The sequence below is a fragment of the Epinephelus moara genome, chromosome 4, assembly GCF_006386435.1.
Source record: "Epinephelus moara isolate mb chromosome 4, YSFRI_EMoa_1.0, whole genome shotgun sequence".
NCBI lineage: Eukaryota > Metazoa > Chordata > Actinopteri > Perciformes > Serranidae > Epinephelus > Epinephelus moara.
The window spans coordinates 37,072,475-37,100,439 of NC_065509.1; the positions used below are offsets into that span (position 1 = coordinate 37,072,475).

A 27,965-nucleotide genomic window follows, 5' to 3' on the forward strand; every position below is an offset into this window, starting at 1 on the left:
TCATGCTAAAGGAATCATGTGCTGGTTTGCATATCAAATGTCATTTAAATATTCAATATCATTGAGAGCAAGAATAAGACAGTCCTCCGATTTGACCTTTTAAAGCAAGATTGTAGTGCTTTCCTTGGCTTTCTTTTTTATTATCTGCATTAAGAATCAAGCATCCAGTCTTCAAGGTCTCATTATGAGGTAAGCGGATAGTTTTTGTTAAAACTAAAGTACTGGGATGATGGGTCTAATTCCTTTTACCCTATCCAAACATCTTATTACTTCCACATAATAGAAACTGAAAAGCTAGGCAACCCTTAATGTTTGATGTAAAGGTGGAGTCTGCAATTCTAATCCACTGCAATTTGTGTCAAATTCAGTGAATATCTCCTCACTGTCCGCGAGCTGTTAGATCTGTGTTTGCATTGCAAAAAATAGTGTTCATACAAAGCTTGAGGTCTCAAGCAAATGCACAACTGTCTTAAACCTGCAATCTTTCTAGTGGCCAGCAGGGGGCGACTCCACTGGTTGCAAAAAAAAAAAAAAAAAATCACAATAAAGTGGGATATGTTTTGGGGCGTGGCTATCTTCCCAGGCAACATTTATATGTGGGGTCCATGTAGATAGTAAATGGGTTGAAAAATGGGCCCTACATGGGATTGTCCATGTACATCTATGGCTTTACCCAAGTGGACCCAACATGATTATGCTAGGGCCTCCTGGGTACCAAGTGAGTATGGGCCCAAAATGGGGATCTTATATGGGGCCCACTTGGGTAAACCCACCTATGTGAGCAATTGGCATGGGAAAAATATGTAACCAATGAACAATCCCATATATGGCCCATTTTTCAGCCCGTTTACTGCCCACATGGGCCCCGCATACAAGTGTGACCGAGTTACACCACAATGTGCCAACTACTCTCCCTCTTCCAAGACCTTGTACACGAGGAACAGAGCATCACCATGATAGTAATTACATGTGAATAACAATGGAGATCATTTCCGGAGTTTCGAAGGGTGTATTTGTTTGCTGAGGTCAAATAATAACAATCTTTCTCTAGAATCGCTGACTCCGCCTCTATCCACATGATGAAATCACCCTGCTTAGCTTGATCATGCGCTTTCACAAAGTCCAGTAGAAAAGTAGAATAGGTAGTTTCTATTGCTGCTACCCTCAGTTCCATAGTTGTCCAACATCGTCATACATTTTTCACAGATTTTTTTGGGAGGTCGAGTGGACAGAATAATTGAATTTTCTCTGGAAAGAGGAAAATAACTTCTGTTGCAGTAAACATTATAAAATGAGACCAGGATCAATAACAAAATAAAATCACTTTTTATGACTCAAAAAGTGGATTTTGTGTTAAATTACTCTGGAAGTTGCCAGCACTGTCATCGAATCTGATTAGACCACAGCTCCGAAGAGGCAAATTTAATGAGTTTTTGACTGACTTGATAAGTAATACCTAAGGGTGTTTCTTTCTTTTTCTTTTTAAAATCCAACTTTGTTGTTCTTCCATTTAGTTTTCACTAAGATTTGAGGGGCTTTAAAATTACACCCAATATTTCAGAAACCACTACAAAAGATAATTTGTCTTTTATAAATACATTACACCCTCGCACTCTTTGGAGGGAGAGCCACTATGATTAATGCATACACATAAAATACATAAATTACAAATTGCTTGACGTTCTGCACTGACTAAATATCTAAATCAAGCGTTGTATAGTATTTGGGAGAATGACGTGTTTGCTGTTGCCTTAAGAATAATAACTGTAACTGATTTACATAAAGTTAGAAAATAAAATTCAATTAAAGCACATAAATCACCACTGAATCTCCATGAGAAGAGCTTGTTGTGTGCTGAAAAGCATTACAATAAATCCTTATATCTAAAATTCCATGGCAGTTGAGGAAGATCATGTGGTATTATCCAAAACCCAAGAACAAAGGGGGAATGTTTTGTCAAATTCAGTTTCAAGACTGAAGTTTGAACTTCAAAATATTTTTTTCTTATGAAAAAAGCAACAGCTATCTAGTGCTCCCGATTTATATAAGCCGAATCAGTGAGTGAGGCTGCAAACTGCTGACTGTTGCTTTCACTTCCTGCTATCATCCCTGAGTTGTCAGTTTCCAAACTGAATCACTGTGAGTTTTTCATTCATGAGTGCAGCGCCATGGGACAGCTAGGTATACAAAGCTGTGGACGGCTCAATTTGTCGGGTGCTGACTGACAGACAATAAGCTCTATCATCAATCAAAGGGCCTCCCCAGACGCCACTGATCGACTCTGTTTGCTATCTTCCTCTGTGCTGAGGGCGGGTGTTATCAAACACAGACGGCTCCATTTCCACAAATATTACCTGGCCTTGTGGATCTTTTGAGAGCATCCATAAAAAGCACATCATAATATCTGGGCCAGTTTTGTAAGAATAACATCTGCCTGGCTCTGTGGTGGGCTGCTGTTTACGGCTCTGATGTAAAGTAGCATACAGCTTCACACTGAGAGACAGAGTGGTTTCGTTCTGTCTATTTTCCTCTGTGGACATTTTAAATGGCCGTCACATTCATGTGGGAAAATACCTGCTGCATTAGCATCGCCTGCAGCTGTCAGGCATAATTACTTGAAAACATAAGAGACAACAAAATTAGGTAGCAATATTAGCTGCACTAACAGTATCTACCTGGAGCTGGTAGAGAAGTAATGTCAGCCTAATTGCCTGTCAGCTACTTTAGCCTCAGTTTCACTATGAAACACAAACCTTTTTGTTTGAAGCTACAGTCAAAGCTGGATTAACCCACTAACCCTCATTTAGCATACATTTTCCAAGTAACTTGCCCAACACTGCATAGTGAACACCCTTTGGTTCCCCCCTGGTTAAGACTGTTAGCTCTGTTAGCACTGTTGCCAGTGTTTAGCACCACTAGCTGCTTGCCACTGCCTCAGCCAGCTCCATTCTGAATTTCCCAGTTAAAGTTGGATTAACCCACTAACCCATAGGCTATTTGTTTGTTAACTACTGCGTGAAGAAAGAGCCAATAAGAGATTAGCTTATTTTAGCATCAAGACTTGAAACAGGAGACAAAGGCTCTGTACATAGATTAAGAAACCCTGACTATAAGCGCACCTCTAAGGATCAGACATTACTCAATCCACCCAAAACATAGTGTTTAGTCATGCTAAGCTAAAATAATAATGCCCAAGTGTTAACGTAACATTTAAGGGGGCTCCATGAGGAATTCAGAGCATATGAGTTGTTTGAGCATGACACTCAACATGGAGGTGGCTGAGACAGCGGCTAGAGGCTAACGTGCTAACTCCATAGAGAGTGCTAAACAATGGCAACAGGGCTAACAGAGCTAACAGTGTTAAGTTAGTAATGTCACTACTTCTAGTGGCGCTACTGCCTAACACTGGCTCTATGCTCCCACGCTGCCACCATCCTGATTTCAGTGGCAAATGCTATATGAGCCAAGGGCAAAGTGGTGCTAATGAGCTAGCTAGTGGGATACATGCACTGCCATGCACACGCAGCTGTACTGTCACCTGGTGAGTTAGGTATTTTAGGATGTGACCTCACTATGGTCATCAGGTGTTTGACCCGGAAGGGCAAAAGGTTTTTGACCGCTGTGGCGCTAACTGCCGGCGTTTTCTTTGTTCGATCAGTTGTCAATAAATTGGAATAAATGTTCGTTATAACGCATCAGAAGTGTCAATAAATTGGAATAAATGTTCGTTATAACGCATCAGAAGACCAGTGTCCGGACTCCTTTACTGAGCATCAAGAACGGTAACGTTAGGGTGAGAAACCAGTAAGTTAGCGAGGTCAACCAGGTTACTCTGGGTCAAGCATCTCAGTAGCTTGAAGTATAAGACTTAGCTCCTATAATAACAACAAACCACAGAGGAGCTCAGAATTCAACACACATAGAGGGAGTGCAACTTCATTCTCAGGATGCCATTACTTAAAAAAATAGTGGCTATATTAATGCTCTGAATTTTACATACAGACCTTCAAAAGACATATATACTGGTAAGCTCTTTTTTTTTTCAAATGTCAAACTATAAATATAAATATATACTGTCCTTTAGTGCTGAATATTCTCAAATAAATGTGCAATGGATCAAATCACCACATACAAACATACTATATGCTATGTATTTGCCTAGCTGGTAATCCATCTTTGGCTACAGCATCTGTTTATCTACGAAAACTAAATTTTAATTTGAAATAGTTAGCACTGTAAATATACTGCCACAAAACCAAGCTACTGTACATAAAAGCTAATAAGCAACATTTTTATAGGGCTGAAAATCAGCATTTTCTATCTATCCATCCATCTATCATTTTCAAAGCAACCTGTAATAGTTTACATAGAGGCCATGTTACATGTGAATGAGAATAAATATGTAAAGTTAGTTCATGTGTTAAGTTGAAGAGTCACAGCAACATATGCCAACTATTCCAAACAAACTGCATCAACAAAGAAGAACAAGTCTTTGAAAACAACTTATTTACGACATAAAATGTCAATTTAGCTCCTTCACAATTAATCCTTTCACAAAAAAGATTTTCAAAATGTTATCAACAGCCAGCAGAAGACTAAAATCCTGTACTGTACTTTTTCTCTTCTCTTGCACAGAGGCACAGGTTCCTTTGTTTTATATTTTATTATCTCAAAGCAGGTGTTTTCATCTTTTCTTTACCAGAGTCTGCAACCAGAAGTCCAGAAAATGGACACAAAATACAAGACTGCATGTTTTTGTTGTTCTCAAAAGAAAAATTCTTCACCCCCTTCTCTCACCACCAAATCTCATCAGGTGTTTTCATCTTCTCTTAACCTCTACTGTCTGCAGGATGAACTCAGCAGGGATCTGCAACACCAAGGATACTGGCTCAGAGGCAGCTGTGACTCTTTTCATGTTTAGGCTGGGTGCTGGATTCAGAGACATATGGCAGTGTCTTTGTTATTGGAGGTTTGAGAAGCCACAGATGGTCAAGCAGCGCCAGAGGACAAATTTCAGCTCAACAACAGAGGTGACAAACATGCAGTCATGGGATCTGTCCACAGTATCAGACCTCATCTGCAGGTCTCTTGCTAAAGGGAAGAAACTCTTATTAGTCAGAAATAACCTGTGAGAAAACTCTAAAGATATCCTGGTTTGAATAGTAGGGAGATATTGAAGCGTTTTCAGAGTGCCCCAGACATGACATTTTTTTGTAGGTCGATGCAGAGGTTAGCTTTGCCCTGGTTCCGTTGTCAAAAAACCTATGGGATTTTTGACATTGGATTATTGCAGAAAATAAACTCTGTGGCAAACAAACATTTCATTCCGCAAGATAATCTTAACAAATAAACACCCGTTTTATGTTTTTCAAAGTCTCAATGCAATCATCAGTGGTAAAAAGCTAATGTCAGGCTTTAAACCAACTACACTGTTGCACGACTTACATCACCTGTTGCTGCTGCAAAGCCATGTTCAGTGCGAAAATGTTCTGTAGACTCATTTAGCCACTTGTTAGCAACTGCCTTTTTTTTTTAAAGAAAATGTAAAAGCTTCAAGATTTATTAGTAGGGTATTTTCTGACATATTTTATGTTGCAGTACAAAACACGAAAGTTTGTTAAGCTTGTGTTAACCTCAGTCTTGTTTCAGGCATCTAACTAAAAACTCATTAACTTTGAGACAAGGGAAATAGGAGTGCTAAAATGCTAATTTATTTCTAGGTTTAAGGACTCATTCCTGGAATACCCCATTAGTTGAGATTGATACCATTATCATATCTGTGTGCTAAATATGAAGCTAGAGACAGCAGCTAGTTAGCTTAGCACAAAAACTGGAAAAAGCTACCCTGGCTCTGTCTGAAGCTAACAAAATGTCTACACTTACATTTTCGTTGGCTTAAGAAAGAGTTTGTTAATTGGTGAGGTTAGGAGTTGCTAGTAGATGGACACACTTTATTTCTTGCCAAGAATTACATGAGATTGATACCACTATCGTATCGTATGCTAAATATGAAGCTAGAGCCAGCAGCTCGTTAGCTTAGCACAGAGGAAAAAACTATCCTAGCTGTCCGAAGCTAACAAAGTGTCTTATTTTGTCATGTTTTTGTTGGATTAAACAAAGTAACTTGTTAATTGCGAGCTATAGATAAGCTGAGAGGTGGATACACTTTGATTTCTTGCCAAGAACGAATGGGATTGATACCACTATTATATCTGTATGCTAAATATGAAGCTAGAGCCAGCAGCTGGTTAGCTTAGCACAAAAACAGTGGACAAAGCTATCGTAGTCTGAAGCTAACAAAATTCTCAAATTGCCATGTTTACACTTTAGTTTTGGTTGGGTTAAACAAAGGAACTTGTTAATTGTGAGCTTTAGATAAGCTGGGAGGTGAAAACACTTAAATTGCATGCCAAAAATTTAATGAGATTGATAACATTATCATATCTATGCTTAATATGAAGCTAGAGCCAGTAGCTTGTTAGCTTAGCACAAAAGCTGAGAAGGGAGGAAAAAGCTATCCTATGTCTGTTTGAAGCTAACAAAATTCTCAAATTGTCATGTTATACTTAAGTTTTTGTTGGATTAAATACAATTAATTGTTAATTGGTGAGTTTGAAAGGTGCTAGTAGGTGGACAAACTTTGATTTCTTGCCAAGAATTAAATGAGATTGACACCACTATCATATCTAAACGCTTAATTTGAAGCCAGAGCCAGGTTAGCTTAGCACAAATACAGATGAAAAAGCCTTGTAGCTCTGCCTGAAGCTAACAAAATTCTCAAACTAACATGTTTACTCTTCAGTTTTTGTATGGATTAAAAAATGGCAAGCTTTGCAGATGATGGTAGGTGGATTTTGTTTCAGAGCCAGGCTAGCTGTTTCCCCTATTTCCAGTCTTTATGTTAAACTAATTAAAATGGCTACTGGCTTCAGAATGGCATCAATCTTCTTATCTAACTTTCAACAAGAAAACAAATAAGTTCCCAACATGTCAAACTGTTCTTTAAACAGAATATGCAAAACACCCCAGATGTCTCCAAATGAACTGATCAGGTACATCACACAAAATGAGGAGAAGGAATATTTAATTTAATAGCTTTGATTAAAGTTGGTTTCCTCCCCTGTATAAACTGTTTGCACCCCCTGGGAAATGTTAGCTATGCTGAGGCATCACATCCTGAAGCACTCTGTCTGAACCATGTTTGTGTTATTGTGCTGCTCTATGAGGAAATCAACTGTCGAGGCGTAATTAACATGTTCCCCTCAGGGCTACCAGCCTATTGATTCCTCTCAGACTATTCAATCAAAGACAGCCTGGCCACTAATGATTGAAGAAAAATAAAATTAAAAGACTCAAAGTTACAGAGTATACTGAGTGAGAAGGGTCAAACACCCCTGGATGTGTATTTTGTAACCTCTTATAAATACCTGAGTAGTAGTACTACGCCTGTGGGGTCCTCTAGTTGATATTATCCTTTTGCCTCAAGGGTCTCATTAACTTTGCCCCCTTACATGGACACAGGGGTTGAGACACCCAGCGGCACACGGCTCCTTTCATATTCTTCACTGGCGGCATATCCTCAATATCCCTCTTCCCAGTCCACCAATGAGATGAGAGGAGTGCAAATTGCCCTCCTGAATGCATTGCTTTAATCAGCATGAATCAAGATGCAGATTTAATCTTGGCTTGTGCTTTTACGCAGCAATTTAGATGTTTGAGCTCTGCTGTGAGGGATGAAAAGAAATAGCTGTTGCATAAGAACAATAGTGTTAATTACTCAGAATAATACAGATACGATGGCCTGTTTCGTGCATGTCAGGGAGATCATGTAATTGAAACATAGAAAGCTGTTAAAAAGAACAGACAGTGGTTTCTATAAGAACAAACATGAGCAGGTTTTATTATTTTGAGAGGGAGTATAAGCACTTGAGTCCAAAACAAATCAGTTTTTAAAGTCATTTTCTTACATGACTCTGTAAAACACTCCAACAAGCCTCAGTCCTGGCAGTGGCAGAATTTGTCCCCATTTTTCACAACACGTGCTGAAACCTCTGCTCCAAGCAAGGCTGCCTGAAAGAGCGACCGGGCTGCAGCATGGATTTCCCCACCGAGTTACTCAGCTGCTTGAGGAGCATCCAGAGAAGAAGCAGCATGAGCATGAGGAGTCCGATGAGCATCCCCACGTACAAGCTCAGGTTCCAGCCCCAGCCCAGTGCCAGGGGCAGCGAGGTGGACGCCACCAGAAATTTTCTGGGGGCAGGCATGGGGTTAGGCAGCAACCCGCCTTCCCTTTCCCACCTCTTCCAGTACAAAAACAGCTCTTTTCCCACACTTGGATCTTCTCAGGGGTTACACAGATGCTGTGCTGTAGCTGCAGGAGCCATTGTTCAAACAGGTATCCAGCTGATTGAGGCTATGTTATAGAATTCCCATCTGTTCCCATGGTTTATCCCTCCAGTTAGTCACAAGTATGTGTTTCCAGGGGCAAGGCAAACCTGGTCTGAGCTGTCCATTCTCCTGAGATGAAATGGTGGAAAGCTTTCTGCAGCTGGGCTGTGCTTCCCCTCTCCTGTCAGACTCCTCGCACAAAGCCAGCCTCCCAATTTATCATTAGTGAGAGAGAGGGAGAGAGGGGGAGAGGGAGAGATGCCTTCAACGCCACTGGCTGCTTTTACTTCACTTTCACTGAGGAAAACCAAAGCACCGATGAATGAGACGAAAAAAAAAAAAAAAAAAAAAAATCCTATCATGTTATCGACCTGATTGATAATTACATGCTAACAAATGAGAGAAACCTTTGTTTACCATGCATGTCTTTATACTTCCATTTCTCTGTATACTCATACTTTTCAGAATCATACTGACTACTCATTCAGTATTTTTACTTTTGGTAACAATTAACTTCAGGTAATATGTTAATTAATATGCTACTGCAAAGATTTCATTGAAAAATATGAATATCAATTTTAAATTCCTTAGGTTTAAGCTTTTTAAATGCCACTCAAATTAAAATAAAACATGATCCGCCATCGGCTACTCAGAAAAGGGCACGGTTTCCCCAAACGTTAATTGTACAGGGTTCCCACACATTTTCATGTACTACATTTCAAAACTTTTCAAGGACCCATGTTAAAAGATGTTTATTTTTTTACAAACTTGCGCAGTGTTCTTTTTAAATATATCAGATTCAAATTCTATTTAATATATACAACCATCTGACATGGGAGAGAATAAAGAAGCATACATAATAGTAAAAGTCACATCTATACATATTGGAGCAACGTTACGTCAGTGGCAGAAAATAAATTTGCCATTACGAGACATGGTAGGTTATCCATGGAAGATACCAGTCACAATTCCATGACTTTTCCAATATTAGAAAATGTGATTTTGAAATGTTATGACTTTTCCAGGTTTTCCATGACAGTATGTTCCGATGTTTGTAACATAAAACAAGACTTTTGTGCAATATCTTGCATTCATTGGCAGGTTTTCTGGGCAATTTTGTTTCCTGCTCCCACTGACTTGAATTCCATTATGCCAAGTTTTGAAAAGCTGTTTGAATAAAGTACTCAGACCCTCATTGCCTTGTACCAGTTTCATCCATGTCGCGAAATCTTGGTTAAATGGCCACTTTTAAATTGAATTTGCACTTCCCATTGTGGTCCAGGATACAGTGACAGCTAGCTAGCAATAGAGCTGCAAAATTTAATTAATTAGCTGTCAATTATTAAATTAATCACCAACTAATTTGATGATTTAGTACTTTTTAAAGTTGCAATTCTGATTCCAGCTTCTTAAATGTGAATATTTGTTTCTTTACCCCTCTGACAAACTGAATATCTTTGGGTTGTGAGCAAAACAGGACATTTGAGAATGACATCTTGAGCTTTGGGAAACACTGGCTACCATTTTACAAAATTTTGAGATGTTATAGACCAAACAACTAAATAAATCATTAAATTGACAGATTGTGAAAATTGTTAGCTGCGGCCCTAGCTAGCAGACAGTGAATCCTCTGCACTGAGCATCAAGGCTGAAACTAAATTACTAAAGTAAGAGATATATTCCATTAACAAAAATTACCATTCAGATTTTAACAATGCAATGTCAGAAAACGAACCAGTTCTAAAGCCTGTTACTTTAATACTTGAGCAAATTACCTTCATAATTCACTGTCCCTTCGCGTCGATAGAACAGTTTAGCCTTCAGTGTTCAGCAACAGCTTAGATTTATAGCCTCATATGCCAGGGTAATTAGATGCACATAAGGTGAGGCACTCTAGATCAATAATCCATCACAGGCATGAAATTTAAAGTAAGCTCAATCAAGACCCTATTTGACCCTTCTAGGCAAGTAGAGATTTTGTGCACATTTATTATGATTTTCAGACCTTAACAGAATCACTGTTATGTTAAAATTTAAGTTTCCAAACACTCATGTAATGTGGAGAAACCATGAAGAACCAAAACTGGTCCTCTGCTGCCCCCAAGAGTCCAATGTGACCATAAAATGGAAACAGTCTTACTTTAAATGAATTTTATTTACAAGAGCCATATTTTACAGTGCAGATGGTGCTTTTAAAAGCTGTTAACTTCAAAAGACACCAGTGTAATGAGACAGCTGACTCCATTACAGACAAAATGTACTTTAATCTGCATCCCATGAGGTCAGCAACAATAACTGCTTGATTCAACCTTTTCAAAACAGGTTCTGGGATTGAGTATGTTCACAGGTCTATTAGAGTTTGAAACACTGTAGCTCAAAGCAGAATGTACAGGATGGTGATTTTGTCTGCGATTAAAAGTCAACATTAAAATTGCTTGATCAACCAACTGTAGCGTCTGGTATGAATGTCAGGATTAAGCATATAAAAATACCTTTTTTTAAAAAAAATAAAAAAAACCTCTAAACATTGTGCTACTCCAAGAAGAGCAGACCATGTCCTTTGAAATCGTGACAAAAAAATTAAAAAAAATTGACCGACAGGTGTACAAAACTCTACATGGACAAGGGGAGAGGGGGAAGGATGTTAGTTCAACAGCAGTTTAGCCGGAGCATCAATGAGGGAAACTTCAGAGTACCTGGAAAAGAAACTGTGTTTCAGTACATGTATGCCAGATTGCAGAAATGTCACATAAAGTCAATGTAAAGCTACTAATAATTAAAGTTTAGTAGCAGCCTACTTACTTGGGGCCCTTGTACTTCTCCCGAACAGACTGCTGCGCATGCTGAGGAGCACTGAGGTATGTGCGGTGCAGATCTTCGACGCATGGCATCAGATCTTCTAGGGAGTAGCCAGACATCTCCGTCAAGGACTTGGGCTGAGGAGGAAACGACTGGAGTCAATATGCTTGTTTGCACACATTAGCAATACTTTAAGCCCAATATTTATGAAACTGAATTAGGTCATTAAGATTTTAAGGCCCTGCAGACACCATGTAAGGCTTTGACAGAAGCTTGCACAAACAGATATTTAAAATGCAAAATGGCTCAATCTCAGGTCTATTCCACCTCAGACTTACCCATGAGCCACCAGTCACTGTGTTGTTGGCCAAGACGTAGGCCGCTGCAGCCGTCTGTGATGGGAGGTACTTCAAAAAGGGATCTGAATCAACAAGACTGAGCTCCCCAAGGTACTAAAAAAAAAAAAAAAAAAAGATTAGTTATAGATTTTTGCCATAAAATGTTTTGATACAAGTGTCCACATGGCATAACCAAATGTATAAACACTGTCCTATAAGCTCACCATTGCCAGGCTCTCCACCTGTTTGTTAACCGAATGGTGGAGGAAGTACTGGGTGAGAAACTGGTTAATGGTTGGTGCTGCCAGATCAAAGGAGAGCACTTTAAGCACCAGATGCTCCATTCTCAACACTTGCTTCTTGGTGTAGGTGTCGTCTGTGATGTAAACAAACTCTGCCACCTCAGGGGGGTAGATCTCTTCAAATTTCCTGCATGTGAACATTTAAATGGTCAGTTTACACAGAAGGAAAGGCAGGTTCTAACATATGCATTGTAAGCTGAACAGACTGAATATAAATCTTGGCTACATACGAAGCCAACAGCATGGCAGCAGTCCCGACCAGCTGAAGCTTCCCCCTCAGGACAGACATGGAAGAGAGGAAGCGATCGATGTAGTTTACAGCCAGATAAAGTGTCTCATTCTGGAGCTTGTACTCTTCTCCGACCTCGACCAGCCAGTCCACCAGGATGGCCCTCATGCTGTTGGTGATGTCAGGCTGCTTCTTCATGTAGCCTGCTTTCGGCCTGGTTTTTACCTGTGGCGCATCAAAAGTACGTTACTGAAGAAATCTACATGCAGACAACATTCAGACTAATGCATTTCTAAAAAGCCAATATGAAGTAATGTTATAACCTGCATGACACAGCTGAAAGAATTTTAGAGGCAAGGTGCAGTTAGTATTTCACTGAATTTCTCACCTCCATCTCCTTCAGGTAGGCGTGGATTTCAGCAGCATATTCTGGGACCTCATTTACATTGACTTGTTTTTCCTCCCCTTCAACCACAGACATGTCCATGGGAGAGTCTGAGCAACAAAAGGTTAACATTTAGCACAGTTACCTCATTACACAAAGAAATTATAGTCTTCATCTACACTTTCTAGAAAGAATAAAAGCTTGAGATTGTAAATTAACAAAATTATAAAGGCCATTTGTCATTTTTTGTGTTATGAATCACGTATTCACAACCCACCAAAGCTGACATCCATTGCTGATGGCATGTCGATGGTGGCCAGGGGCTGTCGGAGCCGTGCCACAGCATTGATTGTGAGGGGAGAATCTTCAGGGATGGGCTTGGATTTGACAGCTTCGACCACCTGCTGTGGCTTCTTGGTGCAGGCTCCATCGGGCTCGTCCACGTGGATCTGGAACGAGGGCTGCTTGGCTGAGGGCTTCTCTGAGCAGGTTCTGCCAAAATCTTCATTTTTGCAGGACAGGGGCTGCGATGACTCCTGGAAGCAGAAAACAGGGTCTATTCATTTGTTTATTGTCCCACAAGAAGAATGTTTTGCAGTAAAGCAGCAAGAAAACACCCCATATGACAATTATAGTTCCTAATATTACACAAACAATACTATTAAATGTTCATGTGTTAAAGAAAATAACCATGGGGATAGAGCAAAGTGGTGCCTTTTGTAGGAAACAAAGAGGCAGTTTATTTTGTATTAAAAGTAATTAAGGCACGAGAGTTACATTTAACACTTTAATCTGTTTGCATTCCATTTTAGGAACCTGCATTTAAGATGTCAGTAGTTTTGGGTGTTTTATGCAATACCTAAATTGTGTCTGTCACTAGGGAAGGCGGGAGAACACATGCACAAAGCAGAAAATTAAAATAAATCACTACACATGTCTGGAGTGTCTAATTAAAGCCGTTGAATACTGCAGTGAATGTATAAAGTGTAGCACTGATGGTGATATTAAAATGGCGGACAATCAGGGTAACAGAGGTAGCTACATTTATAGCTACATTTAAATACATAGGCAAGTTGAAACATTAATAAAGAAGGTTATCAATGGCAGTGAGTACCGACATGAGAGTTACGTTAGCTGGCAACAAGGTAGCTGAAAGGAGTTGCCTCCAAAAACTACAATAGCACCCAGCTTCGTTACAGTCATCGTTAGCAAACACTAGCTCGAGCTAGCCGAGCTATGTAACTGACCTGCTTGGTGCCGCGCTGGTTCTGGGTTTTGCTCCGCTGGTTGGTCGGCAGGGCTCCCAGGACGGTTCTGTTGGCCGCTTGTTTCGGTGGAAGGTTTTCCTGGTTCTCGTTTGAAGCAGCAGCAGCTCTGGCTTTCAGCGAGCCTCTCAGTCTTGACTGCATATTCTCTTGGTTGTGAATCTCACTAGCCGCGCTTCCCTGTCCTCTGTTAGCTCCTGACATGTTTCCCCCTCACACACACAAAAACCCGTCTTCTCTCGCTCTACTTGGACACTAGAGCTCGAGTGCGCTCTCGTGCAAACAAGATATATTAAAGACGAGTTTGAAATGATCACATAAGTTATGGACGTTTATATGGAGGCTAGCATTAGCGGCTAACTTGCTGAGGAGGAATCGCTCACAGTCAAAATTAAGCAGTTGAGATGGCAACGACTCCTGGAACTGCGGTGCTAAAATAAACAGCAGACAAACACAAAAGCAAAGACGGCGGTATAAGTCTACAGAAAGGTTAAAGGTGTTTTTAAGTCGCCATACTCGTGAGTTGCGGAGTTTACTACCAACCTGCACACAAGCCAGCTAGCCTCGGTCCATTTACACAGAAACATGCAGAGATCAAGATGTTGCTTTCTCTCAGTTCAAGTAGCCCGCGAGGATTGAAATGGGCCAATCACAGGCCCCACCGGCGGTGACGCATCAGTTGTACGGGAGCCGGAAGAGCGCAATCTTCGCTTGATTGCAAATTCAAAACCGGTTTGACACATTTAAACGTATAGTCGCATATGGACAAAGGTTTGGGAGGAACAGCTGCTCGGGGATGATGTCGAGCACTCAGAGCTTTTACTTAAGTATTAGTTGTAACAACGAGTAAAAGTACTGTACTCAAAATAAGTATTAGCAGCAATAAATACTTAAAATGTAAAAGTACTGCATTATTGTGTAGGCTCATCACTTTAATGTTGCAGCCAATAAAGTTAGAGCTCATTTAAATTACTTTATATGCTGCTGGGTGTCTTAATCTGTAATAAATTAGAATGTATTAGTTAATTTATATTTTGTATTAATAATCTGAATATGAAAGGTAACTATAAATAGTAGTGGAGCAAAAAGTAGTTTTTATTTATTTTATTGAACCAGGAAGTCCCATTGAGACCACAAAAATCCACACTAAAACAACAACTATTCAAACATAGTGGCCTCTCAAGAAAAACAAGCACGTCTCGATCACAACATTCTTCATAATGCCCTTAAATTTTTATATGGATATAAGTGTTTTTGATTTTAGATCTTTTTGAAGATTGTTCCATGTCCAAGGTGCAGAGTATGAGAGTGCAGTTTTCCCCAGATATGTTAAAACCCAAACTACTAACCCCACAGTACTGGCCTCCACAATGTAGATGAGTAGAAGTTTAAAGTTGCATGAAATGGAAAACTGAAGTAAAGTACAAGTACTTCAAAATGGTTATTAAATACAGTACTTGAGTAAATGTACTTACCTACATTTCACCACTGGTTTACGTCACAGATGCAGACAGTACAAACACACCTGTTGGGAATTTAAATGGCTCCAACCACAGATGATTCAACAGGCAAACACTATTAGCAACACATCATACTCTCTTAAATATCTCTGGTTATTTGGTAGTTATAGTCTTTTCATCTTTTGTCAGTGGTGGAACAAGATTTCAGATCCTTTGCTTCCTCTATTTTAGTAAAAGCAGCAATACCACAACATAAAGATACAAATAAAAGTTTTGTATTCAAAATATTACTTAACTGAAGTTAAGTATTATAAGCAAAAATGTGCTTATTATGCAGCATAACCTGTCTGTGATATTTGGGCTGCATCACTTTAATGTTGCAGCTGGTAAAGGCAGAGCTAATTTAAATTACTTTATATACTGCTGGGTGTCTTAATCTATAACAATACATCATCATTTATGAGTTGTTTTATATTTTGTATTAATAATCTAAATCTGCAGAGTAACTACTAAATGTAGTGGTGCAAAAATGACAATATTAGCTTCCAATATGGAAGTATAAAGTTGCATAAAATGGATACCTCAAATTTGTAATCAAATACAGTACTTGAGTAAATGTAATTAGATTTCACCACTGGTTTACTTCACAGATGCAGACAGTACAAACACATCTGTTTGGTTATTTAATTAGCTCCAGCCATAGATGAAAAACATTATTAGCAATGCAAGGTACTCTGAAATATTTTTGGTTATTTGGTAGTTATTTGACTAATAAATGCAGTCAATTCATATTTTGTCAGCATAGAACAATTCAGCTCCTTACATCCCCTTCTTTGGTAAAAGCAGAAATACTACAACATAATAATACACACAGAAGTCCTATATTCAAAATATCACTTAAATATAGCAACAAATTATAACCAAAATGCATTTAAAATGCTTATTATGCAGCATAACCTCTGTCTCTGATATATTATTATATATTATTAGCATTTTAATGTTAATTGTTGGTTCAGGTGGGGATCATTTTGCCTACCTTGTAAAGTGTTAGGTGGTTTAATCTTTGACACTGCATCAAATACTCAAATAAAGTACTTGAGAAAATGCAGTTGCTGTGCCAACTTTTTTTTTGGTGCTTCAATTAAGTGTCAAGAGGATAAAAATATAAAGAAAACAAGCACAGTATTGACTTAAATTTACCAATCAAACCATTGCAGACAACTTGAGCATGTTCTGTTAAAACACAGAAAATAAAAAACTCAACATTTGTCACATATGGCTCGTGGTATCATCGGAGCTTTTCCTTTCAGTAGAATTTAATATTCTCAGTCATATTTGTTCACTACACTTTGCATCAGCCCCTTGAATGACAAATCTTACAATGGTTATAAATAAGCTCTAATCTTTATTTCAAGTGGAGGGTCTCACTGTGCTATGACAGATATCATATAAAAACACACATTCTGTGGAACTGGTTTATTTGGTCACTGAAATTTTGCAACTTTGAAGTGGTTTATTAATTACCACCTTTTAATGCTATCAAAATATATTATAAATATTAAATATATTATACACCATAATTAGGGCAAACAGTATCTAAATGACAACATGACACTGACACTGCTACAGACTATCGTAAAACAAAACCTTTGTATTTACAATACAAAAATAGCACAGATAGAGACGCTCAAAGACATTAAATAAACACCCTCTGATCTACATGTGATCTCACGCCTCGTTGAAAAAGTCTAACAGAGAATTTAAGTCATAATTATCAAGTATCTCCAGCAGCGAGGACACCTTGGTTTTCACATTCTGGCCTTTGAACTTGAATTTGTCGATGAAGAGGTCTGTGATCATTCCTACAGGAGAGACAAAGTAATATTAGTTACAGCCAGACAACAAGCTCTACTTTATAAAGTCAGGCTCATAAAGAAAAAAAGTACTTTTGGGTAACAGAGCTCCTGTCTCACGACTTGAGCAATGAATGACAAATATAAAAAATGAATAAAGATACATAGAGAAGAGGAAGGAAAATCAGATAAAAGCTATGGTAACGCAGTGATAATACAGCACCATAAAGCCTCTCAAGATGCGCTGGCTGCTTCTTGTACTCCTCGAGGAGATTAGTGGAGTCATCCAAGATGTCACGATACTCCGGGATGAGGAAGTCAGCGTTCCCCTCGTGAACCTGAAGCTCCTACCAATCACAAAAATCAGAAAGGAGGTGGGGTGGAGGTAAGTAAGTGAAGAACATATGAACTTCCAAAAAGCCTTTCAACAGCCCAGAGAGAATGACTGAGAACCTGCAGCGTTAAACAAAAGGCAGCTTGTGGGAAACAAAGACGATTCAGTTTCTGAGTGGACACGATTAACTGATACTTACTTTAAGTGCGTCAATAAGCTGAACCTTTCTAGCCAACAACAGCTGGTACTCCAGCTTTGGATGGATCATCTTCAGAGTGTGGCTCACAGAGTCATCATCGATATCTGGGAGATAAACCAAACAAGCCCCGCTTAGACTGAGTGCGTTTTAGCAGCCTGGGGCGGCTTATTGTAATGCCAGACCTCAGACCTGGAAAAAGTCATTCATGCATTCATTTTCTCAAGACTTGATTATTGTAAGATCGCCTGGGTCTGCCCCCTAGCTACATATCAGAAATGTTGACCCCATATGAGCCAGCTCGCAGCCTCAACTTTGGAACGGCCAAGACTCCCCCACCCGGGGATCTAAGGCTGCGAGCTGGCTCATATGGGGTCAACATTTCTGATATGTAGCTAGGGGCCAGACCCAGGCGATCTTACAATAATCAAGTCTTGAGAAAATGTCGTCATTCTTTTATTTGTATTTATTCATTTATATATGTCATCCTTTTGGTCTTACTCTCATTTGCCTTTACCGTGACATTTGTGTGTTAAATTAATTTTCATGGCTTTGCCCTCTATTTTTCTCGTTTTATTCAATTTGATCTTGCCTCTGTTTTGCCTGACTTTTTCTTGTTATTCGCCCCTGAGTATTCCGCTTTTTGCTTTGTTTGTCAAAGCACTTTGTAAACTCTGTTTTTAAAGGTGCTATATAAATAAAGTTATTATTATTAATGCTTTTCAATGACAGTGAGGCGTTTTGCTCGTTGCCTTTGCTTTGCTGAGCACCTCCTGTTTTTCTGATGCCAGATTGTCAAACTGTCCCCAACTCATCCTAAAATAAGCCCTGCAGAGACCATCATCCAGGAGAAGGATGGGATTTAATTTACTTGTGATAGTGATAATCCACCTACCATATGAAATGTTCAGGTTGATTTTCCTCTTGGTGGCTTCTTTAGAGAGAACATCACTCAGTATGGAGATGGTAGAGATGTTGTCTGACCTGAAGTGACCCTCCCCTTTGCTAAAATTACAAAACAAAATGAAACAAAACAAAACAACAGTTGTCAGTTATCTCATAATCTCTACAGATGTATATGTAATCCTAGAAGAGCCTCTCTATTATGTGCCTGTATTTACCAGTAGGTGGCTTCAAGCTGTGTCCCAAGAAAAGTGTTGTGGAAATAGAAAGTGATGCTCTCTCCTGCTGGTGTTTTCTCAGGCACCTCTGGCAAACAGAAAACCACCCAGGAGTGAATCTCAGCAAAACTGAACTGTCCCACCAGACTGAGCCTGTTCATGGGCCTGCAGGACAGACAGAGAGACAAAGTAAGAGACAAAGATGTTCTGTAAAATCATAATCGTGAGTAGATAAAACCACATGATTGCATTTTTATGACAAATCGTTCAAAACAAAACTTCTCAGCAACCTGTTGGCATTAATATTTTAGAGGAGTCTTTTAAAGATGGATCTTTACTGGGATGACTAATCCAGCTTTTGGTGTGGGGCGGTGTTTTTAAGGTTTTCTTTAATAAAATGTAACAATTAAATACTATTTTCAGTACAACTTTATGTGATATTGACTGTTTATATTATAATGCCTACAATCAGACTAAAGCCCTGTTCGCACAGGCCTAGTATTACCTGGGGAGCTCTAGCAATTTGTAGTAATTGCAAATGTCACCTGTGATCTTAATCCAATGTGAATCCATGTCCGTAGCTTGTCAATTTAAGTTCCCGTACACATGCTGCATCTTTAACCACCTGGAAAATGCAAGATCACACGCTGGGTGCTTCTCTTTTGTCTTTTCTGTGCCAGCTTTCAAGAGTTCAGCAACAGGTTGCATCTGAGGTTGATAAGCACCCTGAACATGCACTGTATCATACACTATCAACCTGAAATTCTGAGTGCAGAGCTGATCTTCTTCCTGGCACATTATGTGTAGGCCTGTTGTCTGTGGGACAGATGTAAAGCTCTGCAGCCCTGCACTAACATGAGCAACTTCTCCTCCATATTTATCACAGACTGATATTTATGGAAGAAGGGAAAGAAATCTACCAGCCGTGATTGGTTGGTCCTTGTCACATGACATGCAGTGCACACTACTGCGTTCCAGTGGTTGAACTCAGTTTATCTCAGGGCACAGCCGTTGCGCCCAGAAAAATAGGTGCTCAGGAACACGTGCGTGCTGCGACAGCATCGCTCAGGCGTTTGAGCGCACCTGCCGTGCTTCTACATTGATTCAGGGTGCAAAAAATACAGCATGTGTATGGCCTCTAACATTTAGATTCAATCCAGTTTAGATTTTCTAACTGAAGTCATCACCTGTCTTGGTCGATGCTGTGTGTCCGCTGGTGGAGGGACAGGGGTTTGATCTGGTACTGTCGGACCTGGCATGTCTTGGGTTGCAGTCTGGGGGTAATGTAAGCCTGCAGGGTCCCATACTGTCCCTCGATGGATCTCACCTACGACAACAGTCATTATGGATGAAACATTATTTTCCTGCTGTGCATCATCGAACACAAAGAAATGAAAAAGACGAGTGGTACAAGAAACAGCCGAGTGCTCTCTGTTACTCATAATTACACAAAGGAAGGTCCACAATGGTGTTGTATGAGTAAATGTGTGGTGTTACCTTGAGCTCGAGTCTTGTAGTGTTAGCCTGGCATCTGTACGTGGCTAGGAGGAAGTTTCCATTAGGCTGCTGGAGACAAAATAAGAGAGTCAGACCTCCGGGAGCAGCAGCAGACTCATGACTTTATTTGTGAAGTGTATTCATTTTGTGAAAAAGAAAGAGTTCCCACAGCTCACCTCTGAATCACATTCACTGAAACTGACAACAGCTGAATTCTTATCCACATCCAGCAGGTCTATGGGGACGTCACTCTGCACAGGAGATTTATCTTTAACATACATTTTTGAATGTTCATGTCTCCATAATGGGATTTACAGTATGATCTATTCATTTTTAGGAGAGACTTCAGGCATCAGAGGCTGTAACAGCGGTGGTTTAATAATGAGCTGACCTGGAGCAGCAGATTGTCGATGGCAGTCTGCACCTCCAGAGTGAGGCTGTAGCTGGCATCATCCTGGCAGAGGGTGAACTTGTCATTGATGCTGAAGACGGGCACAGCAGAGACGGCTGTGCTCGACTGGGAGGTCTGCTGGTACTGCTCACGGCCCTGCAGGACTTTGACCTGCAGCTGCTCCAGCTCTGCCCTGAAGGGGAACAATAAGATTTGTCTTGATTTTGAATGGCGCATCACACAGGTGCTGATTGTTCCCTGTGTCAGCCTCTCTGCAGCTTGTGGTAGTATCAAGAAGTCGCTACAGGAACACTTGAAAAATGAAGCTGGGACTCTGGACACTCAGCCTTACATAGTAAGATAATCACATTAAAGGTAGAAGTACAAACTGTATAGTGAGGAATGAAGCACTTTTTGCTGGTACCTGAGTGCCTCCACTTTGGACTGGGTCTCCTTACTCATCCTGACCTCGTCTCCAGGGCCGGCCTCAGCCTTCTGGGGCTCAGTGGTCAAACCTGTCACCCATCCTGAAAAAGGTAGTGACAGTGGTAACCCATACTACATGTGAGACAGTCCCAGAGAGAACGATACATCTCTAATCAAGTATGAAGTACTGCAGACAGATGGATGGTTTGACAGATAACAGACACATTTCCTTCTCTGACAGAAAATGTGGGAACACTAGATGCACTGTTTTTAATTTTTTCATCTAACCTGTGTAAGTAGCAGTCAAGACCTCATCGTAAGACTCCTTCCCCACACAGCCACCCTGGATTGAAGTGACGCTCTCTGACAACACCTGAAGCCAAAAAAAGACAGGAAACTTTGGCCATCAATCATCAGTATCAATCCTCTAAAACGTTCTAAAAACCTGCAGGTTCACACCAATACAACTAGATGAGACAGTGTATCTCTATGCAACAACTCTCTGTACTCCTGTTCTGATTTGCAGCTTTTCAGGCTTATTTTGTGGCTGAATATAATTTGTAGCTTCTTAAAATACGAATGAGGATAGTGATAGTGAGATAATGGCTACAGCTGCATCTGTAGTAGTGATGAAACAAAACGAGCATCAGATGGACTATGTTCATAATATATATGCCACAAAATATATAAGTAAGCAGCGGCAATTAATCAGTCAGTGAGAATGTGTGTGTGAGGGGGCAAATGCACATACAGCGAGCAGCAGCAGCGATCCACCATTGGACAACGGCACACCATGAGGACAGAAACAGAGGGCTCAGCAGGGACGGAGCACCTGCAGCAGCAGGCGAACACGCCGTCTGCGGTCATTTTGACTTGACCGGCAGACTTCACTTCAAGCCAACTGGCTGAGGAAACAGGTGACATGCTTTATGTTCTAAAACCAGCCGCTAGCAATTTGACCAGCGGAGTTACAGGTGACACCATCAGATGGCTCGAGCCGAGCTCAGACCGGCCAGTTCACACTGCTGCAACTTTTCTTGTCCTGATTATTTCGTCTGAACTGGGCTTAATACACAAAATGACAATGGGCTTGGGCATCTCAGAAAACTTCAGTAATGTATTAATGCACAGGGAAGAATATAACTAATACTATCAAAGGGCATAAAAATGTAAGCTACTGTTTTCTTATAATGTTCAGAGACACTGGCTTGAATAGACTTCAGTATGAAAAAGCAGGTTTGGATTTTCTAAGATGGAGCTGCACAGTGTGAATGCAGCAGAGTGTGGCTGCATGGTCAATAAACTCATATATGAATCTGTGGCTAAACATTACAATATATAAATTGTAATCTGATTGGAATTTACAGCATTTGAGCCAAGTGGGATATAAATCGGAATAGTAGATTCTCCATATTTGGTGAGTTGTGCTGGGCATAAACTCACATGCTCAAAGCGTAACGTGGGCCCATTGGTGCTGTCGAAACCATAGACCTCAACTGTCCCGTCATCCCTGCCCACCAGGATGTCGTTCACTCCGTCTCCAATAATGTCATGAGTGTCAATGCAAAGAATTCCTGAGGGGAGACAGACAAGTGTAAATCTAAGATTATATATTAACTTATATATTACTAATTTGTATTCAATTGGTTTAAACGTGCAAAACCTTCACATGATCATGTACACAACATACCTCCTTTCTTTTTGTCATTGTCAATCTCCCATTTGGTCGCAGCTGAGGACTCATCGATCTGGACCAATCCTATTTTGCCATCTGTTGTTCCGTAGAGGATTTCCTCTCCTGTAAAGGAAGTCACTGATGTTATGTCAGATCTGAGCTGTATAAGGCAGTCACATGTCTTATTGTTCCCAGCACACACAGCACAAAACTTGCCTCCATCTTTGTTGTACTGTTCCAAGACAGATGGAGGGCCAGGGACTTCAATGTCATAGGCGAGCTCAGACCCCTACACACACACACACACACACACACACACACACAAAAAAATAACACACAGAGTCACACACACACACACACACAAAAAAATAACACACAGAGTAATAAATCTAACATAATTGTTTGAGGTAGAACAACTTAGTGTATCAATATTAGAACAGTATAAGTAGTCTACCTGCAGGACTCTGAGAACCCGATCTTGGCAGGCCAGGACTGGGATGAGGCGAGTCAGGTTTTCTGAGGACAAACATGTGATGTCATTGATTTTGTCTCCGGAGAGGTAGTAGTCTTGGTCCTTGCAGTCACAGTAATGGTTGTAGATGTAACTTGCACACACAAAGAGGTCAGCGCCTGAGACGTGCCTGGAAAAGAGACGACCAACATCACTCAGCACAGTGAAAATCACACAGTTCTGCATGACTTAATAAAGCAGTGTAAGCCAACTGAAAAGATCAGATGTGTTTCCTACATGGCGTTAATGCTCTCAGTAAGGTTGGCGTCAAAGGTGAGGAACTGTTTGCCTTTCTTGGTAAATCCTCGGACCTGAGAACCAGAGCAAACGAAGATCTTCTCCTGAGGTGTTCCTGCAGCTCCTCCAAGGTCCATTCTGGCTATTTTCTGCCCAGGAAGTGTTTTAAACACGGGCTGAAAGAGAAGAGTCAACTTTCTTCTGTTAGAAACTGAAATTCAACACACTGAGATCAAACTGGCTGTATGATAAGTTGAGGACACTCACCACTGCTTCTCCCTTCTTCATCCCAAAACATGTCAGTATACCATCATGATCAGCAACAGCAACCTGAAACAAAGACACAACCATGATGCTTTAGTATGTAATTAAAAATACAACACACTGCATCAAACTCTAATAAGTCCTGATGAGTCACAGGCATTTGTCTGACAGATTTTACCTTTTGGGTTGCCTTTTTTCCCAGTGCTGGAAGCAGCCTCATTGTTTTCTGGGATGTCACACCAACCTGTGAGGACAAAGCAGAGGCAATTAGGCCCTAACATACACATACAGTTCATACTACTGTCCACTGTGTCTTATAGATAATTCATATTTAGACCACTGTCTATACAGCACATGTCAGATCTATAGTGTAACACTGTGTTCATATCGTCCAGCTGTTAATTGTGTATAACATCTGCTCATATATCTGTTCATACTACTTATAGTTTAGTTTCTGGGTTTTCTAGTTTAGTTTATTTGATGTGAACATCACAGTAGCATTAGAGTTGTATATTTATGCACAAGAACCAGATGTGCTGTGTTTAATGTTTGTAGCAAAAAGCTAATTTGCATCACCTGTCCACAGGAGGCTTTTAAATATCAAAATATTAAAAAAGAAAAAGCATTGACGAGAACGTACACATAAAAAACATCAGCAATTCAATACACAACATACATTAACAAATACCACAATATATCCACAAGGACACATCCATAAATAAACACACATAACCCATCCCCAAATCCATGAACAGAAATATACCCATACAAAAAACAAACCACTGGTGTGTCTACTTTGATGTTAAGTGTGAGATCAATGTGTTTCCTCTTTTAACCATGATTTAATACCTCTATTAAAAACATGAAAATTGTGTTGCATTTTCAATTCAGTTGGTAGACAGTGCCATAGTTTTGCTCCTTTAACAAAGAAAACTGGCTGTCCAAATTAGGTTTTGCATAATGCAATGTGACAGTTACTGTCTGTTGAAATCAGTGTGTTGTCTCTACTAGTGTGCTGGTGTCTTGTAACATATTAAACAGAGAGGGAGAATGGCTGTGTAAGCATTTAAAAATAAGCTTTGAGTTAGAATAGCTTATAAGGCTTTCAAAAATTAACATAATGTGTTTTTTCAAGATGTGACAATGGGGCCACCTCATTGTTTCTTGCCCATAATCTTTACTGTCTGGATATAGAATTATATGATGGGTTTAATAGCTGATTGAGGGGCTTGTGACCAGGTAGAGATGCATTATCATAAGTATCTATTGAATTCATATCTACCCTTTATTGTTTGTTATCAAGCCTGTTTATAACTCGTTATCACTAGGCGTATGTACATTACTCAACTGCTCTTTGCACTTCTGGTTAGATGCTAAACTGTACTCAGTGTCATGGCAATCAAACTGAATCTAATTTAACTGTATTATAACAACAATTGACAGTCAAAATTCAATGTCAGAATTAAAGACATAAAAGAGCATCTTAAACCAAACACATTACCGTCTGTACTTGGTGTTACCTGAATATAATCCACTCGATTAAGATGGATCTCCATCGTCTGTCTTCACTGGGTGTCTTCTCTTAGAGGACGAAAGTATGGAGCAGTTCCTCCACGTAGGTTATCAGGTCACAAAACTACAGGGGTCATTAGTTACAGTCCACTTTCTGCTGTTCACAACTTTCCATCCGATTTAAAGGCGACAATAAAGGCGAAGAGAGACTGGGATTATCTAAAGCAATGAGATTAGCTCTACGTGCTAACGTTAGCTAGCAAGCTAATTGGCTAACACGATTTATTCGCAGGCCAAATGTCTTCTTCGCTTTAACAAAAGCTACAGAGCGACGTCACAACAGCGGAAATGAATAACTGTTTGTATATGTTTTAACCGGGATTTTAATGTCTTTTAACGCGAATATTAGTGAACGTTAGGCAGGATCTCTGAAACACCCAGGACCAGATGAACGCAGTACCCGTTGTCGTTGGCAACGCTGCTGCCGCAACAAGCTGTGATGCCATTGGACGAGACTGAACGTCAAGATTGAAGCTGTGTTCTGATTGGTCATCTCGCAAAGACGCTCTCACTGTGTTCATGTAGTGTCAGAATAATGGGAAATGTGAATTTCTGATTGGAAAATTCACTTGAACAAGTCGGAGAGTCGGTGAAAATGATTTAACAGGAGTTGACGACTTTTGTCAGCCTTGACAGTTAAGACAGTCAAATTTTGTGCTTGATTAGGAAACAAAAACTTGGATTTTGTTCTCAATATTGTGTTGATCTTGGTCAAGTTTTTCCTCACACATAAACGCAGATACTAAAATTAAACCAATGAAACTTTTCTTATTTTATAGTTGCCTTGGACTAAACCCAGTTTGACCCACTGGAAGAATTAGTTAAAACTCTTGATTAGGTCACTAAACTTCTTAAAGAGAAGTTATTTACTACCCTAATCCATGGTTGTTGTTGTTGTTGTAGTTTTCTTAACACACAAATACACAAAACGTGTTTTCAGGTAAACATATTTGAGACATATCAATTTAAATTTTATTTATAAAGCCTAATATCACAAATCACAATTTGCCTCAGAGGGTTTTACAGCATACGACATCCCTCTGTCCTTTAGACCCTCACAGCGGGTAAGGAAAAGCTCCCCCAAAAAACATTGAAGATATGTATGTCTATATTCAGATTCAGATTCAGAATACTTTATTAATCTGAATCTGAATATATATATATAAGTACTGTATATACATTATTCTATTTTGTTAACTAATTACCTATCTTACTGTACTAAGACTGTTTTTCACGTAGGTTCATACAGTTGTTAATTTCATTCACTGTGCTTCAATTGTTTTGGCAACACGTCAATGGTCATGCAAATAAAGCCTATTGGACTGAATGGGAAAGCCCTCATGTTGTTAGTTTAACCTCCCTGTTGTCCTGGAGTGGAATTTGACACTTTATTAAACGTTTTTAATCAGAAAGCTGTTTTGTTCTTTCATCTGCTTGCCCCAAAATAACATGGGTGGTTCCACACTACACCGTTTGCATATAAAATTCATTATTTTATCAATTAACCAACAGTGCTGGTTTATGCCTTGCTGGTTCCAATTATTTCTGTATATCATAACCTGTCAGAGGCTATAGAGACAAACACCATTCATGCTTCACACCTATGGACAATTTAGAGTCACCAGTTAACCTAACCTGCAGGTCTTTGGACTCCCTGGTAAAGAAACCCACGCTGACACGGGAGAACATGCGGCACGGGGCTCGACTGCTTAACAGTACAGGCCAATGGAAAAATCCCACCAGGGGAAAGCATTGTTTGCCCTCCAGGTGGGGCGTCCTATATGGACGTGACGTCACGTGAGCTTCCCTTTATGATAATCCTCATGATCCTGCTCGGTAAATTTCATATATACCAAATCATCCCATATTTAAATACTTTTTTGAGAGACAGATTGTTTTTTTTAGTCTAGCGCAGGAACACACGAATAATAATAATAAAAATGTATCCACCATGCATTATAATATAATATTTGGTTATTTGTCTACTGAATGATTTTAAAATACTGTCTCTGTTTTGTTTTATGTATTTATTTATTTTATCAGTCTGACTGTAACATTTTTCTTTCTTTTTTCTTTTTTTACAACATGCGGTTTCTATACATCCGATCCTATGTCCTATACGTGTGTTCAATAAAGTTGGGAGAAAAAAACCTCTGGGTTCCTGTAGCCAGGCTCTTCCTCAGCTTTCGCGGCATATTTTACAGTCTATTAGCATTTGTTATCATCGTGCAGAAAAGACAACACAATGGAGGAGTGCGACACTGCAACAGATTCTCTTGAACTGATCTGGAATCTCGCTGAGGAAGAGTGTAATCAGAAGGAGCCTGCAGAAATAGACGAAGAGGTGTCGGAGGTAGAGGACAACACCGAGCAAGATCCGGATTACGCGTCCACCGATGAAGAGGAGAACTTGATCGATGAAGATATAAGAGAGAAACCTGCGAATGATAACTTTAAATCAAAGGATGGAAACATGGAGTGGTCTGCAGAGCCTCCCAGTGTTAAACGGGGGATGTACAGAGCAGAGAGACTAAGAGGTCAGCCAGGTCCGACACTTTATGCAGTGTCACGTGTCGACACAATAAAGTCCGCATTTGAGCTGTTTATAACACCGTCCATTGAAAATATCGTGCTGGACATGACCAACCTGGAGGGGCGACGTGTGTTTGGCACCACCTGGACTGACCTGGACCGAGTACACCTGCAGGCATACTTCGGTTTG

General features: G+C 39.9%; 3 protein-coding genes across 5 annotated transcripts in view; all 3 read right to left on the minus strand.

Moving 5' to 3' along the window:
- anxa5a (annexin A5a) overlaps window positions 1-7,712 on the minus strand; it is a 55,710-nt gene extending 47,998 nt beyond the window's left edge. The window contains exon 1 of the mRNA XM_050042517.1: window positions 7,428-7,712. The gene's annotated coding sequence lies outside the window, so the exon portion shown is untranslated. The remainder of the gene's footprint in view (window positions 1-7,427) is intronic.
- Window positions 7,713-7,870: 158 nt separating this feature from the next.
- On the minus strand, window positions 7,871-14,335 carry ccna2 (cyclin A2). 2 transcript variants are annotated; one of them, XM_050042516.1, is made up of 9 exons: window positions 14,250-14,335; window positions 13,689-14,137; window positions 12,719-12,977; window positions 12,445-12,551; window positions 12,058-12,281; window positions 11,750-11,954; window positions 11,526-11,639; window positions 11,191-11,324; window positions 7,871-11,084 (listed from the first exon to the last, which is right to left on the minus strand). In XM_050042516.1, the coding sequence occupies exons 2-9, from the start codon at window positions 13,908-13,910 to the stop codon at window positions 11,033-11,035; spliced, it is 1,317 nt and encodes a 438-aa protein (XP_049898473.1). In that variant the 5' UTR covers window positions 13,911-14,137; window positions 14,250-14,335; the 3' UTR covers window positions 7,871-11,032. The 2 variants fall into 2 exon arrangements, with proteins under 2 accessions (XP_049898473.1, XP_049898472.1); XM_050042515.1 differs by having other exon boundaries at window positions 13,689-14,332.
- A 2,245-nt stretch (window positions 14,336-16,580) lies between these two features.
- Window positions 16,581-25,669, minus strand: bbs7 (Bardet-Biedl syndrome 7). Of its 2 annotated transcripts, none has more exons than XM_050042112.1 (19): window positions 25,192-25,669; window positions 23,850-23,915; window positions 23,675-23,737; window positions 23,408-23,583; window positions 23,114-23,300; window positions 22,876-22,948; window positions 22,675-22,782; window positions 22,428-22,558; window positions 21,273-21,357; window positions 20,983-21,085; window positions 20,559-20,751; window positions 20,344-20,418; window positions 20,168-20,233; window positions 19,858-19,997; window positions 18,671-18,835; window positions 18,445-18,554; window positions 17,553-17,656; window positions 17,243-17,366; window positions 16,581-17,028 (listed from the first exon to the last, which is right to left on the minus strand). In XM_050042112.1, the coding sequence occupies exons 1-19, from the start codon at window positions 25,225-25,227 to the stop codon at window positions 16,895-16,897; spliced, it is 2,139 nt and encodes a 712-aa protein (XP_049898069.1). In that variant the 5' UTR covers window positions 25,228-25,669; the 3' UTR covers window positions 16,581-16,894. The 2 variants fall into 2 exon arrangements, with proteins under 2 accessions (XP_049898069.1, XP_049898068.1); XM_050042111.1 differs by having other exon boundaries at window positions 16,582-17,028; window positions 20,168-20,236.
- Window positions 25,670-27,965: the final 2,296 nt, after the last annotated feature.